This window comes from Dermacentor albipictus, chromosome 10 (assembly GCF_038994185.2).
Source record: "Dermacentor albipictus isolate Rhodes 1998 colony chromosome 10, USDA_Dalb.pri_finalv2, whole genome shotgun sequence".
In the NCBI taxonomy this organism is placed as follows: Eukaryota; Metazoa; Arthropoda; class Arachnida; order Ixodida; family Ixodidae; genus Dermacentor; species Dermacentor albipictus.
Window position 1 is genome coordinate 264,949 of NC_091830.1, and position 18,480 is coordinate 283,428.

Consider the following 18,480-nt stretch of genomic DNA (forward strand, 5'->3'; position numbering starts at 1 on the left):
GAAAATTTATTTAAAAGAACGTGTTAGCAGCCGTATAAGTACACAGATTGTTTCTATGGGTAAATTCTTGTTTTTTTCATTCAACTAAGCTTATATATGGAAAATTTTCTCAAAAATCGGGTCAAGAAACACCGAACTTTTTCTAAGTGCGAACGCAGCCACTGCAAGAAGTATCTCAAACCTCCACAGCGTTGCACCTGATGTATGAAACGGAGTATAGCAACGCTAGCAACAACGCGTTTCCGCATTTGTTGTAAGGCTATCCGGCGACGCTAAAACTATGTTACCAGACGTTAATGGCTGCAAATGTTCACATTTCTCGAGTGCATCAATGTGGGCCTAATCAGGCTTTCATCAAACTAGGTGCACCTTGTAAGGATGCGCGACCCTCGAACCTCCCCTGATGTTTTTCCCGCATAGCGAGTCTCCTGTGGTCCCGCTTCGCCGCGTGGCCTGCGTGACGTCAGCGCGGTCGATGTGGTTGAAGCGCAGTCCGAGAGATGGCGCGAGCGTCGCGCCGCTGCACAGTTACTTGGGTTCGGGAAAGACAAGGCGCTTCTCTTGGGTTTCAGACAGCCAGCGGGACGGACGTGCCGTGCCGCACGTGCAGCGGCCCTCTTTCCCGGCGGGTCGCCAAACAGCGCGGACATTCCGCGCGCGCGGCGACCGATGCATCTGCGAGACCGCCTCGTGTGGCCGCCTTCGAACGCGCCACGATTCGCGTGACTATACACGCGAACGACCAGGCGTTGGGATCCAGCACAGAGCGAACATATTCGCTCGCGAGGACGCGGTGAGTCGGACTTCTAGATTTGTCGCGCGCCCATCGGCATGTTTTGTGGATAGCAACTTGGCTAGCTGGCATTGATGTATGAAAGGTGCAATAAATGCCCTTGTGATTGTTTGCACTACTGTGTTGTCGTTCCTTTGTCCCAAGAGTACGGAGTGAGAATTCCACATCAGTCCCCACAACCTGCATGTGCTGCTCCTCACCGCACAGACCCACTGCGCTACAAGCTTCTTGTCCTTCGGGAACCTGTGAAACACCACATCGTCTCGCCCGCCTGTGTTCGCGCAGCCGAATGCTGCACAGAACGAGGGCATGTTGGGCGCCCTTGACTGTAGGCACTCCCGCAGCACAGAAGGAAAGAACAGTTTATGAAAATCGCAAAAGAAAACAAACGTGAGCGGTGGCGGTGGCAGCAGATCTCTCGTAGTGTTGTTCAGTAAAACGCAGGACGGGAAGAGGCATGCCAGCACATGCCAGCACGCCGGTCCGCAGCTAGGTCCCTGCGATTGGCGTCACTCTCGCCGGTTCTCTCCTCTGGCAACCACCTCACCCAGCGCTCCGGGAAGCGATGGGGGCGTGTCCGCTGGAGTGATTTAGAAAGCGATTTTCGCCCCTTATATTAACAAAACCAAGAAAAAAATTTCGGAACCGTAAATTATTAGGTCTGTTCTTCCCAATCCAAGCAATTCATGGAAATTGAAAACCGTTTCAGCTTCCCTTTAAGTCCTCCATTCAAATAGCTTCCTTTAATTTGAACTTCTTTTACTTCGAACAAATTTTCGGGCCCCTTTGAGTTCAAATTATCGAGATTCGACTGTACAATGAACTTTTGTTCGTGGTCCAGGAAAACAAGCCAGAAATTAAAGATATGAGGAAGAAAGTAGTCGATAACAAAGGCGTACTGAAAGCCAGAACCACTAGGATCGCTCAATTTAAGTTGGAAGTTCCAACAAGCATGTGACGCCCCCTCGGGCATAATTTTCATTCGCCCGCAAGGCTCAGTAGGCAACATTGGTCACAGCACCAATGAACACTCGCGAGCACAGCTGCTCGGCGGTCAGTCATCATTCATCACCACCACTCTGCAGAGCATCTGCCTAAAGGAGAGCGCCCTGAGCCCTCCCTCGTTCACGAACCCAGGTGGATCATGACACTGGCGATGAGTTGCCATGGATCTACCACGCTGCCGCGAGTGGCGAAACACCGCCCCCCATTGCTGCCGCCATGCCGCCGTACGGAAGGCTTGAGCTGTTCGAGAGAGATGGGCCCGCCTGACCAGTTTACGAGGAACAAGTCCACGTGCTCTTCCGGGCAAACGACACACCGGAGGCCAAACAGCGGGACATTTTCCAGGCCAGCTGCGGGACCCACATCTTCAGTCTCCTGCTCGATCTTCTCAACCAGCCACGTCGCATGTTAAGACGCTGGGTGAGCTGCTTGCCATACTGCGCTCGCATTTCAACCCCGCACCGTCCACCCTAATGGAGCATTTCCGCTTCAACAACCGGAGCCACCAGGAAGTAGAGACCCTCGGGCAGTTCGTTGGTGCGCTATGAGGGTTAGCGAGTGCCTGCGTTTTCAGGGACCAACTGGAGTCGCTGCTCTGGGACCATTTCGTCTGCGGCATCAACAACCCCGCCATGCAGACGCGACTCCTGGAGCTTCCTGACCCCTCGCTGGACAACGGCGTGAAGGCAGCATTGGCAATGGAAGGTGCCGCCAAGGATGCCGGCGAAATTGCCCGTGTGACTGGCTCACCGTCGGTCAACAAGTTGGCCGCTAAGCGGTGACAGGTTCTACCTGTCACCACTCCATCAGCAGGCGCGACCATTGTGGCGCTACAACAGGTCTTCACTGCCCAGGGGTCGCCGGACATCATAGTGTCTGACAATGGTCCTGCTTTCACCAGCACAGAGTACCTGGCCTTGCTGCCGAACGGAATCCGCCGGGTGGTGGTTCCGCCATACCACCCTGCTTCAAATGGTGCAGCCAAGCGGGTGGTGCAAACCATCAAGGACAAGATCAAAAAGAGCCAGACTGGGGATTTCCGGATGCAGATTGCCCGGAAACTGTTTCAGTACCGGACCATGGCCCATGATGTCACTGGCCGTGCCCCCTGTGAGCTCCTGCTGGGTCGGATGGTCAAGACACCCTTGGACGTCTTGCATCTGGACCTCCGATCCACAGTGCTTCTGAAGCAGAAGCTGGCTGCTGACCGAGGGTGCCGTCCCGGGCCTTTGCCAGAGTTGGGAGCGCCAGTTTTCACCAGGAACTTCCGTCCTGGCCCACCCTGGTCCGCCGGACAGGTGGTGTCTCCTGCTTGTGCCTCATCACTGCTCGTCCGCATGTCAGATGGGGCCACGTGGCCCAGACACGCCGACCATGTTAGGGCCTCGCCTCGGTACCTGGCCAGCACCCTCGAGTGCCACTTCAGAGTTCCAGCCTGCAGGAGGATGAGTGGCAACACCAGTCGCTTCCAGTGGAGCACCGCCCACCTCGGAGGCGGCAAGCGTTGCCAGTGGAGCAGCATCCGTTGGACCGGTGTCAAGTCCGGCACCACTCACAAGGCTGACCACTGCGGACTCTCCAGACGGAGCAAGGCTGGTACATAGCCATAAAACGTCCATAAAATATATCCTTTGCAGCACAATTTTGCACCTGCCATACGGATTGCACTTAAGTGGAGATTTGACACCTTTTGTTTTTAGGCAAACACTGGCTGTGGACAGTAAGGATCAGCCTCAGATAACGACCCATATGAGTATACATCATCTCTTACGATTGAAGAAATTAAGTTAGTGGCATTGTGAAATATACAGAATAAATAATACTGTAGTTTCTTTGTTGACATACCTTTTCTATGTCAAGCAGAAGTTGGCGGAACCACAACAAGTGACGATCTGGAGGGACCTTGCGGTCTTCATCTTCAGAGAGCCGTTGGACACCCATGTCAAGGATTTTCCGTGGGTAGTTGACGCTCACCACTTGTAACTTTCCCAGTGACCGCTCAAATTGGACTGTATGTAGCAAGAGGAAGTGACTGTCATTCACAAAATACCGAGACCTGTTTTTCTTTAATTCAATTCACTGCATAATTAAGTTCTTGTAGTCAAGGTGTAAGCCAACTGTATTACAGTTAGAGATGTCTTAAGGGGGTATGGTAGGGTGCATGAGCCATCTTGGTTTTAGCTGTATATCTCAACAACTGTTCTATATATTAGCCTGAATTCTGCACGCTCAATAGGAATAGCGTTGGCCTTAATTGGAGTATTTTTTTACTGCAGGCCTTTTCTATTTTTTGTGTAGTTGAGAACCAAACTTTAAGCTATGATGGAAAATATAATGTACCTTTTCTCAAAAACAAAAAACAGCATGACCGTGAAATTTCGCACAATAATTCTGTATAATAGTGGGTTTAACTGGAACCTTTAAAAAATGCTTTGCTATATTTACGTCACAAGAAAAAAAAAAATTGCTGTCACACGTCTCGTACCGTGGAGGGTCTTTCTAATAATCTTTTCTTTTTTTTTTAGTTATAACTGAGTCATTTTCTCGCACATTTAGGTTCAGATTACTTGCAAGGGATGTGAGTATATTCTGGGAAAATTTCAGCGCAATGGGCTGTATAGTTTTCCAGAAAAGGTACATCAAGTTACGAAAATTTTGAAAAAAGTGATTTTGAGAAAAACGCATTTTTATGTTTGCACCTTCACTACAACCGTTCAAAATGCACCAGCAGAGTACAGAAACTTTCTGGCTTTTTTGGCGTCTTTCCCAAAGCCTTTCTTTATGTTTACGTAAACGTAAACATGAAGTAAACATAATTACGTAAACACTGAAAAAATGACGGAAAACAACATGTAAACAAACCCTCGCGTCTGTCACGTTTAAATACCAGGCGGCGCGCTTTTTGGCTCCATTTTTAAATGGCTTAGAGTGCTCCTACGCGCTCGCCGCTTTACTGTTTTGCTCCCGACAGTGTGTATTATTTTTTATTGATGAAATCAAAAAATCAGTTTTTTGGTCGATTTGCCCTACTACTATACCCCCTTAAGGGGGGCATGACATGGTCACCCAACACTTTGCAATTTACCACGAGAAATTGTAGTAGAGGGTATATTACGGCTATACATGTGTAAAAACTGGACAGTAAAAGCACATTTCTGTCCAATATATGAGCTAGAACTCGCCGGCTCTAAGCCCCACCCTCCGGCGCTGACCGCCATACTGCCACGCCATGGTGACGTCGTGTGCTGCATGGACTGGGCCATCGTCTGCTACAAGATCCCCCACTGCACCACGTAAGGTTGGAGCACAGTTATCAAATGGCCGTAAGTTTAAAGGCACTAAATACAGTGTCGGCAAAGATTTTTCTAAGGCTGTGCAGAATGCTCGCAGGCACCTTGTTGCTTTTGTGAAAGCAAAATCTACTCACTTTTCATTGCATAACAAAACATTGCACATGGGTACTAAATGCTACATATTTTACGAGACATCACAGACCGCCAAAGAAGCAGCATAGCAATCACATTATCCTACAAATCTAAGAACTCGCCCTGACACCCCGCGTAATAATCTCTTTTTCAGTAATTTTCACAAACATGCGTAGCTTTCTACCAAAGCGTGAACACATGTCAAACCTTGTTATCATCCGCCAGTAACTTGCTGATACTAAGAGAAACATGGCTTACAAATGAAATCAGTGAAGCAGAAGTACTGGCCGCTCTTCCCAACTTTCGATGTTTATTGATGTGATCGGAGAGACGCATGTGGCGGGGTTGTTCTGACTGCCATGAACCAACAATTGCCATGCACACAAGTTAACATTGACAGCAACTTGAAAACGCTGTGCTTAAAGTGTCAATGTTCCCCACAAACAGTACTGTTGGTTGTTTGTTACAGACTATCACCATCAACTGGATTTTTCTAATCTCTTAAACAACATATCAAATGAAATTACTTCAATGCACCCCAATGCTATTACAGTCAAACCTCGATATATCGAACACGGATATATCGAATTATTGCGTATATCGAACAATTTCTATATCACATGGAAAATCGCATGCATTTTTAATTATTTATTTCGAACGGCGCCGGATGTAAAATGGATATATCGAACTCCGCCGCCCCGGATCAAGTGCGCTCTGTTGACAGGAGGCGAGCTTTCCCGCAACTCTCTCGAAGATAGTGGCGGCGCGATCGGCGTTCCAGACTGCTGCGTACGACAGCTGCCCACATCGGTTGCGCCGAGGGCGCCATTTGAACGTAGCGGCGTACACACGCGGCGGCTTGGAGCCAGCACGGCCGCCTCGATCACGCGCGCACCTATGCGCGCACGGCGGGGCAAGCCGCCTCGATCACGCGCGCACGGCGAGGCTTGCCCCCGCCGTGCGCGCGTGATAGAGGCGGCCGTGGAGCCAGTCGGAGCGCTTTGTCGGTGTTGAGCCACACATCATGTGCATTGCGGACTTCGTTGGCGGTGACCGGAACAGTGCCGGAGTTAACAGACGTGGAGATCGCGGCAGAAGTGACTGCTGAGCGGCCAAACGAAGACGCTGCCGAGGCTGATCCAGCAAGCACTGACGTTGCCCCGCTCCCGACTTCAGCTGAGGCTGTAGCTGCTTTGGCCGTTGTACGCCGCTACTGCGGCGCAATAGAAGGCACTGGACTGTCTCTTGTGGACCGTTTGGAGTATGTTGAGGACGCCGTGGTCAAGCACGCGGTTGCCAATATGAAGCAGGCTACGCTGCTTCAGTACTTTCAGCGAACTAAATAAATACTTTGTTTGAAGCTTCATGTGAGTATCTATTGCGCCACGATTGGTTCATTGATTGATTTGCGCTAGTTTTTGACGCGTTTTCTACGTGATATTATATATCAAATTCTGGCTATATCGAACTATTTTGCGATCACCGCGCTGTTCGATATATCGAGGTTCGACTGTATTCTCCTTTTTGGGGACTAACTTTCCTGGCATGAATGCGTGCAATGGCACTGCTTTACTAACAAATCAAACTGAGCGAACGATTTTATAGAAGTGTGTTTAAATTACAATTTAACACAGCAAGTACTGGAGCCAATCCGTGTCTCAGGGACCTCTGCCAACATTTTAGATCTTATACTAACTAGTCATCCTGAACGCTTAACATCCTATTAATGAAAACTTAGAGCGCTAAAAACACGAAAGACGTAGAGAAAGAAACACACACCACACTCTCTACGTCTCTCGTGTTTTCAGCTCTAAGTTTTTATTAATATGCGTTAACTAGCCCACCTATCCATGTTTTACTTAACATCCCTTACATATCTCCAAGAGATTAGTGATCACAAAGTTATTTATGGTGCTTTCACTTTCGCTTCCCCACCACGCGACATGCATGAGAAGACAATTTGTTTATATGACAAAGGTCTATAACAAACTATAGGGTTCTAAATACTGACCTAAATGCATTTTTTTCTACCTTTGTAGATGAATTTCATAACCACTTGTTTTATGATAACTGCCTGTTGTTTAAAAACAAACTATGTGAACTAAAGAATCAATTTATTTCTAGGATAACCATTCACTCCAACTGACAAAAACCCTGCTTTAAGAAATCCTTAAAACGACTAGAAAAAAAAAAAGAATGTGCCTCTACTGCCATGCTAAAGTTAAGGCAAGATAACATGCGTGGAAGAAATATTACGCTGCTGAAACTGCGTACTTAATTGGAATTCGCGATGCCAAGCGAACCTTTTTTCACTATGACCTGCCAAATATTTTACTTACTAATCCAAGAAAAATCTGGCAGGTGATAAACCTTGAAAAAGCATGTGTAAGTACTCTTACGAACGAGCTGCATAAATTGGGGACAGATTTATTCTGCACGAACGTGTTCAACGCCTTTTCTTCAGTGTTCATTAGTGAAATGGGGACACTTTGTCCTCCGCCAACCACAAATATACAATGCAACATGTCAGCCATCACATTCACAGCATGTGGGCTTTTATCTGTAATAGAAAATATTAATTTGTCTTCATCATCTGGCATTGATGATCTAACTATAAACTACTAAAAAACTCAAAACATATTTCTGCAGCGTTTCTCTCTTTATTATTTTCATAGTCGCTTTCCACAGGCACCATGCCAGAGGAGTGGAAAATGGGGAATGTTATTCCAGTCCACAAATCAGGTAACGAAAATTCTCCCCTAAATTACTACCTCATCTCACTGACAAGTGTTCCCTGCAAGATCATGGAGCATGTAATCTACTCTCATATTATGAACTTTCTAGACGCTAACAACTTCTTTCATCCTTCATAGCACGCATTCCGCAGGGGCCGCTTGCGAGACCCAGCTTGAACTATTTGTTCATGACATTCATGCTAATCTTGACAATAACATACAAACAGATGCCATAAGCAAGACTGCAAGTCGGCCTAGTTGGAACAAATTCATCTTAAAACTTAGTGCGCGAACAAACAGGGACGAAGAATAGAAGAAACATAAGGACGAGCGCTCGTCCTTGTGTTTCTTCGTCCCTGTTTGTTCGCGCACAATAAGTTTTCAGATGCCATAAGTTCGGATTACTTGAAAGAGTTTGACAAAATATCTCATCAATGCCTATTACTAAAACTTTCTCGTTTGCATTTGCATCCCGATATCCAAAAATTGCTTGAGCAATTTTTAACTAACCACTCACAGTATGTCTCATTTAATAACCATGCTTCTAACATTGCAACCCGTCACATCAGGCGTACCACAAGGGTCCGTCGTTGGCCCCCTTCTTTTCTTAATTTACATTAGCAACTTACCCTTGCATGTGTCCTGCCATTCTGTATGTTTGCCAAAGACTGCGTTATTTACCGCGCAGTCAATACCATCGCTGAACAAACAGCTCTTCAATTTTACCTTAACCAGGTGCAAGAAAGTGTGATCTTTGGCTGATGACACTCAACTCTAATAAATGCAAACTTGTCTCATTAACCCATCGTCATCGCCCACTTCGTTTTTCTGATCGGATTGGTAATGTCACCGTGGTATTAGTAGAATCCTACAAATACTTATGTGTCATCTTGGCTAATGACCCAACTTGGAACATGCATTTACTTATGTTATTTCATCAGCTAAGAAAACACTGGGATTTCTAAGACGTCATCTTCGCTTTGCTCCATTGCATGTAAAACTGTTAGCCTATAGATCATTGGTAAGAACAAAACTTGAATACGTATCTACCATCTGGGATCCGCATCAAGCATATCTCGCCAATGCCCTCGAGGCAGTTCTAAATCGCACCAACACGTATATTCATTCCGCATACCCTTACAACGTCAGCATATCGTACTTGAAAAAAGAATCTTCCTTATTGCTTCTATTCTTTTGTCGCTGCACTGCCACCCTTTCTATATCCCACAGGTTCTACTATACGACGCTTAATCGCCCACCATAAATTGTTTCCCCAAAGCGGTGCCAGTCAGGACGCATTGGCCATCCCCAGCTGTAGCACAACCACATTCACGCACAAATACATTCGCAGCCTCGTTTTTCTACCGAGCATCTAGAGCATCAAGTTGCTGCCGCCACCTGCTCTTCACAATTTGTTCAAGATTTAACAACTTTTTATTTACAGAATTGGATGCATTATAATGCTTGTATATGTTGTATCCCCACACCTTATGTAATGTCCCTATTACGGAGTCTTGAAATGAAATGAAAGTTGCCGTTTGTTGCCATATTTGCTCCAGATAGTCCGTGCCACATTTTCAACACCACTAACTTTGCGTGAAAAAGCAAGCGATGAATCTTTGAGCAGCAGAAGCAGCGATGGCATCGTATACGCTGCACATTTTGACTTCGACCCCATTGCCACCAGCTCAAGTGATGAAACTTGGCCTCCAAGTAGCGGGCACGTGCAAATCTTGGAGGTAATAGATGAAGACAACGTAGTAAATGTGGTCAGCACAGACAGAGGCATTGGTATTGTGCAAAATGCTGCGGATGCCTTTCTTCACTATTGAGTGCCACAGCTTTATCGCTTTATTTCATCATATTTCACAGGAACAGTGCTGCTTAGCCAGCCGTTCATGGGAGATGAAATCTGGCTCTACTTCACACAAAGCAAATTGTTATGCATGTAGATTGTTTGCTTCCACCAGGGCTGGACAAAGATACAGTTAAACCTCAATATAATGAACTTCCATATAACAAAATTTTTGATATAACAAAGTATTTAACTTTTCATAACCTCTTGTCCATAGAACACCATGTAATTAGAACCTAAATATAACGAAGTGTGTTTGTATGCAATTTCAATGTAATTAAATTTTGCTTCCACAGCAAGAGAATGCCGTGACAATAAATGGAAACATCTGTGGATGCAGATGGTCAAATGATTGAATTACAAGCGGCTGCTTGCAAACGCACCTCTCAAGTTGCACGCGGCGCAACAGCGGTAACCGCGGAAGTGAAGCACCATTATGTTCCGTACAAAGCCCAAGTGCGATAAGATCCTATTGCGCACCGCAAACTTTGTGCTTTAGGTGCGAAGGTGAGAAAGAAAGATGGTGGCCTCATGTATGAGTGCCGCTTCCCTGCATGAGCAAAGGGAAAGTGGGGGAGAGGAGCCAGCTCGCGGTAATGCGATCAAGCGCACAAAAAGGGCATGGGGAGGGGGGGCAGTAAATTGCCGCACGCCTTGGCTGCGGCTGTGCATTGCTGTAAGCGCGGCTGAGCGCATACACAGCCATGCACTCTATATTAGAGATAATCTGTTGCATGTGCAGAATGGGCGTGCCGAGACGGAGTGGCATCATGTAAGCTGCCTTCCCACCCGTTTAGTATTGAGGGTCGCATAATCTCGGGTTGTGGTGACCCGTTGGAGCGAGAGGCAGACGAAGCGTTCACTCCCTGCTGCCGGCACTTTTCATAATAGCGTCGTCCCAGTGCGGGCGACACTATCAACTAGGGGGGTGGCAGGGGTTGGAGTGCATGTGAGAGTGTGGGTGGCTTTGCTTAATTTATACCACCTATGTGAAGATGTCGTCGACTGCCAAATTCATCCAAATAAATTTTTTTCTCATTCAAATTTCCGTTTTTCAATTGCCCGATGAATTGGAAAATTCTACAGACCCTTTTCGTTTAAGAAAAATCGATCAATGACTGTACTTATTGCATAAAAAGTCTATTCAATACAGCGAAATTTAGATATAATGAAGCAAGTTGCCAATTTTACCTACTTCGTTATATTGAGGGTTTAACTGTACTTTGCAATTGTGTTGTGATACAAGACACTCGGGCAACAAGTACTTGAACTACAGATACAACATACCGTATTTACTCGCATAATGATTGCACTTTTTTGTCAGAAAAATTGACGCAAAATCAGGGGTGCGATTATTACACGGGTTAAATTTCTTGCGAAAAGAAAAAGAATTTTTTTTTCGTCCCGTGTTTTCTGCGGGACACCAAAACAAAAATGGCGGCCGGCGGAGCAAGCCGGATGCACCGAACGCAATTTTTTTTTTCTTCTCCTGAGTACATTACGTGCATTGAAACAGTTTCTTTCGTATCAGTAATGAATAATATCGTTAATATCGGCAAGCTTACAGCAATAACATAGCCATGTCCACCTTGAGGGGACAGAAACAGATGGGCGCGCTTAGCTGCCACTGACATAGAAACACATGCCCGGCATGCTGCGGAAACTGCAGCATCTGTCTTCACTACTATCCTATTACGGCACATTTCCGCTAAGTGTGGGTGAATATCTTAGCTGTGTTACAAGCGTCGGCGTATGAATAGGGTACGCCTTTAATGTATCAGTGTAAATGTGGCTACTATCGTTGGTAGCTACAATCATTGCCACTCGCGATTTGTTGCGTGTCCGCGAGTGCCGATGAGAAGAATCGAAAGGCACAACCATTATAAAGCCTACACATAATAAAGGCAAGTTTGGTTGTAGCTTTTTTTTAGTCATGGAAGTGCATAAAGTGATGAAAGGAATGAAATAAGGCATCTACTTAAGAATGTTTGGTGCGTGCAGACCGCTTGGTTTGTCTTGAAGAGTCGCTCACGTAGCATTCGACAGATGGTAAACGCGATCATTATTAGCTAGACTTGGCACACGACATATTGCTGTGGCAAGTTCGGGGTGCGATCATTACACGAGAAATAAAAAAAATCGAATTTTGACGACAAAATTCAGGGGTGTGATCATTACGCGAGTACAATCATTATGCAAGTAAATACGGTAGTACCGAAATTATTGTATTCAATTCGATATTTTCCATTTGTATCTTAAGATATTTAGAGACATTTGCAACTTTTTTTATGATAGATCTATGTAATGTAGCAGCACACATGTATGCAGAAAAATGTTTGTTAGGAAATTTCTCCACTCTGACCAACTTTGTTTCAATTGAATGAAATGTCTGCTAGTATCTCAACAATTTTGTCTTTCTTGCTAAGGTATAATAGTTTCATGCCAAAACAATGTGAGAAAGCGACTAGATGCAAGGCAACTCCATTCCTGCATTCTTCAGACATTGTAACAAATAACATTCATTTGGGCTAGATGGTGCATACTTGAAATACTCTCGTGGTCGTCTTAGTTGGTGCTGTTCCTTCTTAATTCAATTGTAACAAAGCAATGCGAAAAAGAAACTTCGATAACAACACTATCTGCCATGCGCTAAAGCCGCCTAATGGTGGCTGTTGGAACCGCAGGCGGGCCTCGTGCCAGAGACACCTGCTTCCACTGCAAGCATGACTGAAGTGTCAGTATGTGCGATTTGCCACTTGCGCCTAGATAGTTACTTCTGCGGTGTCAGTGTGTGCAAGGAAATCACACTGTACAACAGTGAAGCTCATCGCCAGTATGCAGCTTTCATTATAGCACCCCGGCCACTAATGGCTTCATTTACCAACATTCTTTATGCATACACTTGCTTCATTTACATGCTGTGTTCTTTTATAGTAGGTTGAGGGAGCACCATCGCGCCTGCAAATGGTTCGTACAGGTGCGGCCATGTGAGAAGCCAGCGATGGTAATGCTTGCAAACCAGCACGATGAGCTTGAGAAAAATAGCACATATAGCACTCTGGAAATAATTAAGGGCCGATTGTTTTTATGCTTACATCTTACCACTGTTTGCAGAGCATGGACTTAACATTATGCAAAAAAAGTGAGGCGTGCAGACCAGGCACAAGAGAAGTGGACAACACGAATGAATTTGCATAATGTTGCATAATGAATTGCATAATGAATCCTTACCAACTAGGTCAGCTTTCTGTCATTCTGGACTTAACATGTTACATTGTTAATAAAGTACAGTGTTTTGATGATTTCACGAGAGCACGCGAGTGATATTGGAAGATGCCATAGCTGAAAATTTGACTCCCTGGTCAGTCAAGAGCATATTGCTTCTATATCTCATTATTTTTTTAGTGCCATCACCATTTTTACTAGTATCACCCTCACACTCAAATGTAGAATTAAACCGCATGATATGTCGCTTGTTGTAGTGCCCCTGAGTCTGAATAGCCAATCTAGCGTTTCTTAATCAGCCAAAAGAGTTTGTTGAGACAATATTAACACCTTGAAAGCAAATGCAAAGCATGGCAATAAATAATTCTTGTAAACCCAAGCTACATTGAAATAATTGAAATCGCTACCACCACTAAGAGTGAGAGAACATGAAGGTTTCAGAATTGACCGCAATGCACGACACAGCTGGGGTAAAGTGAATATGCATTAGTTGCAGACATCAGGGCTTCAAAGGTCAGGTGTTTCCTCATTACCGCAATGTGATGTTAAGAGGCATTCAAAACGAGGTTGGATGCCCTGTCAAAAGCCTTTAATGCTCACAGATGCCAAGTTATACGGTCAACATGTAGATAGCTGTGGCGAGCGTACACCGTACGCTATAAGCCGCAGGTTGCATTTCAGTGCCATCGATAGGTAAAGCAACAGCCAATTCCGTGCATCGCATGGGTGATTATGTGATGTTTTTTTGAAGGCGTTGTAATCTGCTTTTCCACACAGAGCCCTTGGTTCAAAGCATCTAGACACGAGCGCTTCACAGCTTCACTCTGCATTCTCTGGCTTAGCTTTTCGTATTTTAATTTTTTTTTTCAAAGGGGGGCATCACGTCTCATTAGTAACAACAACCTAATCTTTATCGTATCCTCTGGACTATAGATGAGGCGACCAAGTTTAAACGACCCCAAATGGTTGTTTAGTACCTAAGGTGTTGGGCTGCCAAGCATGAGGACGCATCATTGACTCCCGGCCATGGCGGGCGCATTTCAATGGGGGTGAAATGCGAAAAGACTGACAGAAGGCTACAGTAACGTTCTGTCAAGGCTGACAGAAGCGTTAAATTATGATAAAAAATGCAAACATGACAGCACATGCATAGGCGTTGACGGGCACAGTGCTCGCCTGAGCACGCCTATGCTTCACAGCCTTGGTGACAGGCAGCACTGTTGGCGTTTTGCGCATGGCATATAGCGGCATTAGAATTTGCATGAATGACGCCGCATGCATCGGCATATGCAGCACAGTATGGTGGCTACGAGCAAGTGTCACAGCACCGACGAAACTAAAAACAAGAAATCAAGACAAAAAAGGTCAGCTGCACGCAGACGTTCGCATGCTTCTTGTCAAAACAGCGCCACTTCCGCCACATGACTCTGTTCCACCACTAGGGACACGCAGACCTTATTGTCTGCCCTCGCTGGAGGGCTCTGTTGGAAAAATAAATGAATGTCGCTGCTTTTAGTTTTATTCAGGTGGGTTAGTTACAGCAGTATGAGCTTGAAGAAAAGTGAAGTTCAGCCAGCACGATCATGTTGCGATAGCAGTAGCTTGTATTTTAAGATACAAGATACTGATACACACCTTGCCAAGTGTATCATGATAGTACAGATAAGAAGATACACAAAAATAATCCAATATAGTATCTAAGATACATGCATCTTCGATACTGCTTAGCACTGACTGGCATGCATTCTATGCATACATGTCTTTCAGATCTGTACTCAATAAAACTAGAATTTTGTTAAGCTGCTGCATGCTTTATAGTTATCTGCGGCATATGTAAACAAATGCCTGCGCACATGTGTTCTCAACCCAAGGGTTTTGCGCGATTTTACGCTTTAGCTGAACCTTTACTTGAACTTGCTTTATCGCACCCGATGTCAGTAACAAAATATAGCAAGGTTGATATTTCTCTGGGCCCTGCCTGCCAGATGGGTCAGTAAGCACACACAGTCGGCAGCGCGTCTGGCTGCAGCCTCAGCTTTTTCATGGATATCCCAAATGTGGCGAGCAAGTGCAAATCGTTCTAGCTGTCTGGCGTGAAGTGTTCCGAGAACAAAACAAAAGCATTAGATGAGTGCCAGTTCTTCCTGCCTACATTCATCTCCCAAGCCTTATGCTCGACTTGCTCCTTGGGGAGTCTAAGGAACAATAGCATCCCACTGTGCTACATAGGCACCGCAGTGGCGTTGTTTCAGCCACTGCAAGTTGAACAATTCCAATGGCAAGCTGAACAAAGCAAAAGTTTCCCGCATGCGCGCGCCGCAGAAACACAGATTCTTTGCTGGAACATACACGCTCGCTCGGCAAGCATGCAGTGTGTGACATCATGGTGCATGAGCGTGCCAGTGTTGCTCGACTATTATGCCGTTTAAGGTAATATAAAAAATGCATTTAGAAAATAAGTGCTAGCTCAAGTGCACTAAAATTTTATTAGTGTGTTCTTGAACGCACAAGGATTACCTCACACAATACAGATTATGATCGAAGATTACGTGTCATGCCCCCTTTAAAGGGACACTAAGCAGAGTAAATCAGTCTGGACCAGCAGCCTAGAACAGTAACACAAGCTTTCAGTGCAGCAAGGAACAGGCCAGGATAAGTTTTGATGCATCTTACAATTCAATGCATTTTTTTAAAATAATTGAATAACTACATTTAGCAAGAGGCTACTAAAATCTGCAAAGTCACAGAAAACTGGTACAGGAATTTCAAAACAACATTACGATTTGTCTCATTTTACGATCGATTCGGGCTGTTAAGAACAGTTATCGTTCTTGCAATCAAAGATGCATTATCTATTATTACAACTCTATTAGATATTTACCTTCCTTTAAAAGCTACATTAAAAAATGCACCTGTACCTTGCAACAAGAGGCCCACGACACAATGAAGAAACAAAAAACAAATGGAATTGTGCACTTACTTGGTGTGTAGCTTTTTGATTCTGTGCGCACTCGCTCTGGTCGAATGAATTTTAGTTTGTCATCGTCGCCCCCATCCACACCTGGCAGTTCTTGTTGTTGAGCCTTCTTTTTGGTGAACATCTATAAAGTAAAGGCATGTTTTATGAGTTTTCAGGTAGAGAAAAAAATTTTTATGCTCTCATGCAAACCAGTCCTGTGCCCTCAATGCAGGTGCTGCTAAATAAAAAGGCAAATAACGGAATATACTTCCAGGAATTCTTTTTGCTGCCTTTAGCCCTCACACCACTGCAAAGCCTTTCACTCTTTTTGTTACATAGTGCTCATTTTTGTTCTTAAAGAGGCCCTGAAACGTTTTTTGAACTAATCATGGAATGGCCGACCTATTAAAGGATGTCACTTCATGAATCTCCTCCTAGAAAATTTTTTCGAATCCAAGTATAAGCTGAGTTAGAGGTAGTTATCGCATCGATCTGCAGCTTTCGCTCTCCATTTGTCTACACTAGCATGCTGGAAGCTACACAAGGAGGAAGGAATAGGGGCAAGGCACCAGCCAAAAGTTTGCAATTTTTATATTTTTTCTTTACAACGCTACTTCTGGTTAAAGCGTGCGCAGCACTCTCTCAACCCGAAATTGGTGCTCGGGCTGCCTCGCGTTGCCACGCATCTGGAGCTAACCAATCAGGGCATGTGGTTGTCAAAACGTCTCGCTGACGAGAGGGCACGTCCCGGCCCCCTGAGGCGACCACGACATCTACACTTGGCAGCATGCTGGTGTGATCTCAGAGGCCATGTGCAGTAGATGCAGGTACGCGCAACTGTCCTGTGTAGACAAGAAGTGCAGAGGCAAAATACCTTTTTGAGGTAGCAGATGTATATTTTTCATTTATTTAACTCAAAATTAGCAAAACAGTAGACTACCGCTAATTTGACCCCAGTTAATTCTATTTTTCAGTTGGTCCTATCCTGTCTGAAGGTCCCACAATCACACAATCTGTCAATGCCTGTTGTTCCCCCTTGCAACCCCTCGTGATGTAGCTGCTGACAATATTGCAAAGGAGAGAGCAAGTGATGGTTGACTGCCTTAGACCCAAAACTGTAAATTCCTGCTGCAAGCAGCGTAATAATTTTTGCCTTGCATGTTCACAGGAGCCTCGTCTACAAGTCTGCAACATTTCCTTACGGAGGCCCCTTTAAAGTAGCAATTTCCAAAAACGTGCTTCCTTGTATGTTTATCTTATTTGCACTCTACACAGTTACCGCATTTACTCGCATATTGATCGCACTTTTTTCTCAAAAGAATTGATGCAAATTGAGGGGTGTGATCATTACGCGGGTTTAGTTTCCCACGAAAGGAAACATTTTCTTTTTTCATCCCGCATTTGCTGTGGGATGACAAGCAGGTGGCTGCTGCTGTCAGTGCAGGCCACCAAAACTAAAATGGTGGCCGGCGGAGCAAGCCGAACGCGCCGAACGCGATCATTTTTCTTCTTGTGAGTACATTACGCGCATTGAAACAGTTTCTTCCGTATCAGTATTGAATAATATCATTAATATCGGCAAGTTTTCGACAATAACGTAGCCATGTCCACTTTGAGGGGACAGAAACAGGGATGGGTGCGCTTAGCTACCAGTAACATAGAAACACATGGGAGGCATGCTGCGGAAACTGCGGCATTTGTCTTCACTGCTATCCTAACACGGCAAGTTTCTGCTAAGGGTGGGCGAATATCTTAGCTGCGTCACAAGCGGCGGCGTATAAATAGGATACACTTCTAACGTATCAGTGTAAACGTGGCCACTATTGTAGCCGCTCGCGGTTTGTTGCGTGCCCACGAGTGCAGAAGAGAAGAATCGAAAGGTGCCTTTTATGCTGCTGTTGTTGGCCAAAATAATTGTGAAGCCTACAAATAATAAAGTCGAGGCAAGTTTGGTTGTAGTTTTTTTTTTTTCATGGAAGTGCAGAAAGTGATGAAAGGAATGAAATAGGGCATCTACTTAAGAATGTTGGGTGAGTGCAGACCGCTTGGTATGTGTTCAAGAGTCGTTCACGTAGCATTCGACAGAAGCACGATCATCAGTAGCTAGACTTGGCACACCTGTTGTACCACCTATTGTACATTCCACTCCTGTCAGAGCCTGAGAAAGGCTCACAGTATTATGAAATAAATAATAATAATAAATAACGACATATCGCTGCGACAAGTTTAGGGTGCGATCATTACACGGGAAAGAAAAAAATCAAGTTTTGACAACAAGATTCAGGGGTGCAATAATAATAATATTTGGGGTTTTACGTGCCAAAACCACTTTCTGATTATGAGGCACGCCGTAGTGGAGGACTCCGGAAATTTTGACCACCTGGGGTTCTTTAACGTGCACCTAAATCTAAGCACACGGGTGTTTTCGCATTTCGCCCCCATCGAAATGCGGCCGCCGTGGCCGGGATTCGATCCCGCGATCT

The 18,480-nt window shown here is 45.2% G+C and overlaps 1 protein-coding gene across 4 annotated transcripts in view; it reads right to left on the reverse strand.

Annotated features, from left to right (window-relative positions):
- The window catches only part of Patr-1 (Protein associated with topo II related - 1), a 312,386-nt gene that overhangs the window by 70,580 nt on the left and 223,326 nt on the right, over nt 1-18,480 (reverse strand). For all 4 annotated transcript variants that reach the window (XM_070527717.1, XM_070527720.1, XM_070527716.1 and 1 more), the window contains 2 exons: nt 16,019-16,139; nt 3,644-3,807 (listed from right to left, as the gene is read on the reverse strand). In XM_070527717.1, coding sequence (XP_070383818.1) covers nt 3,644-3,807; nt 16,019-16,139 — 285 coding nt within the window. The remainder of the gene's footprint in view (nt 1-3,643; nt 3,808-16,018; nt 16,140-18,480) is intronic.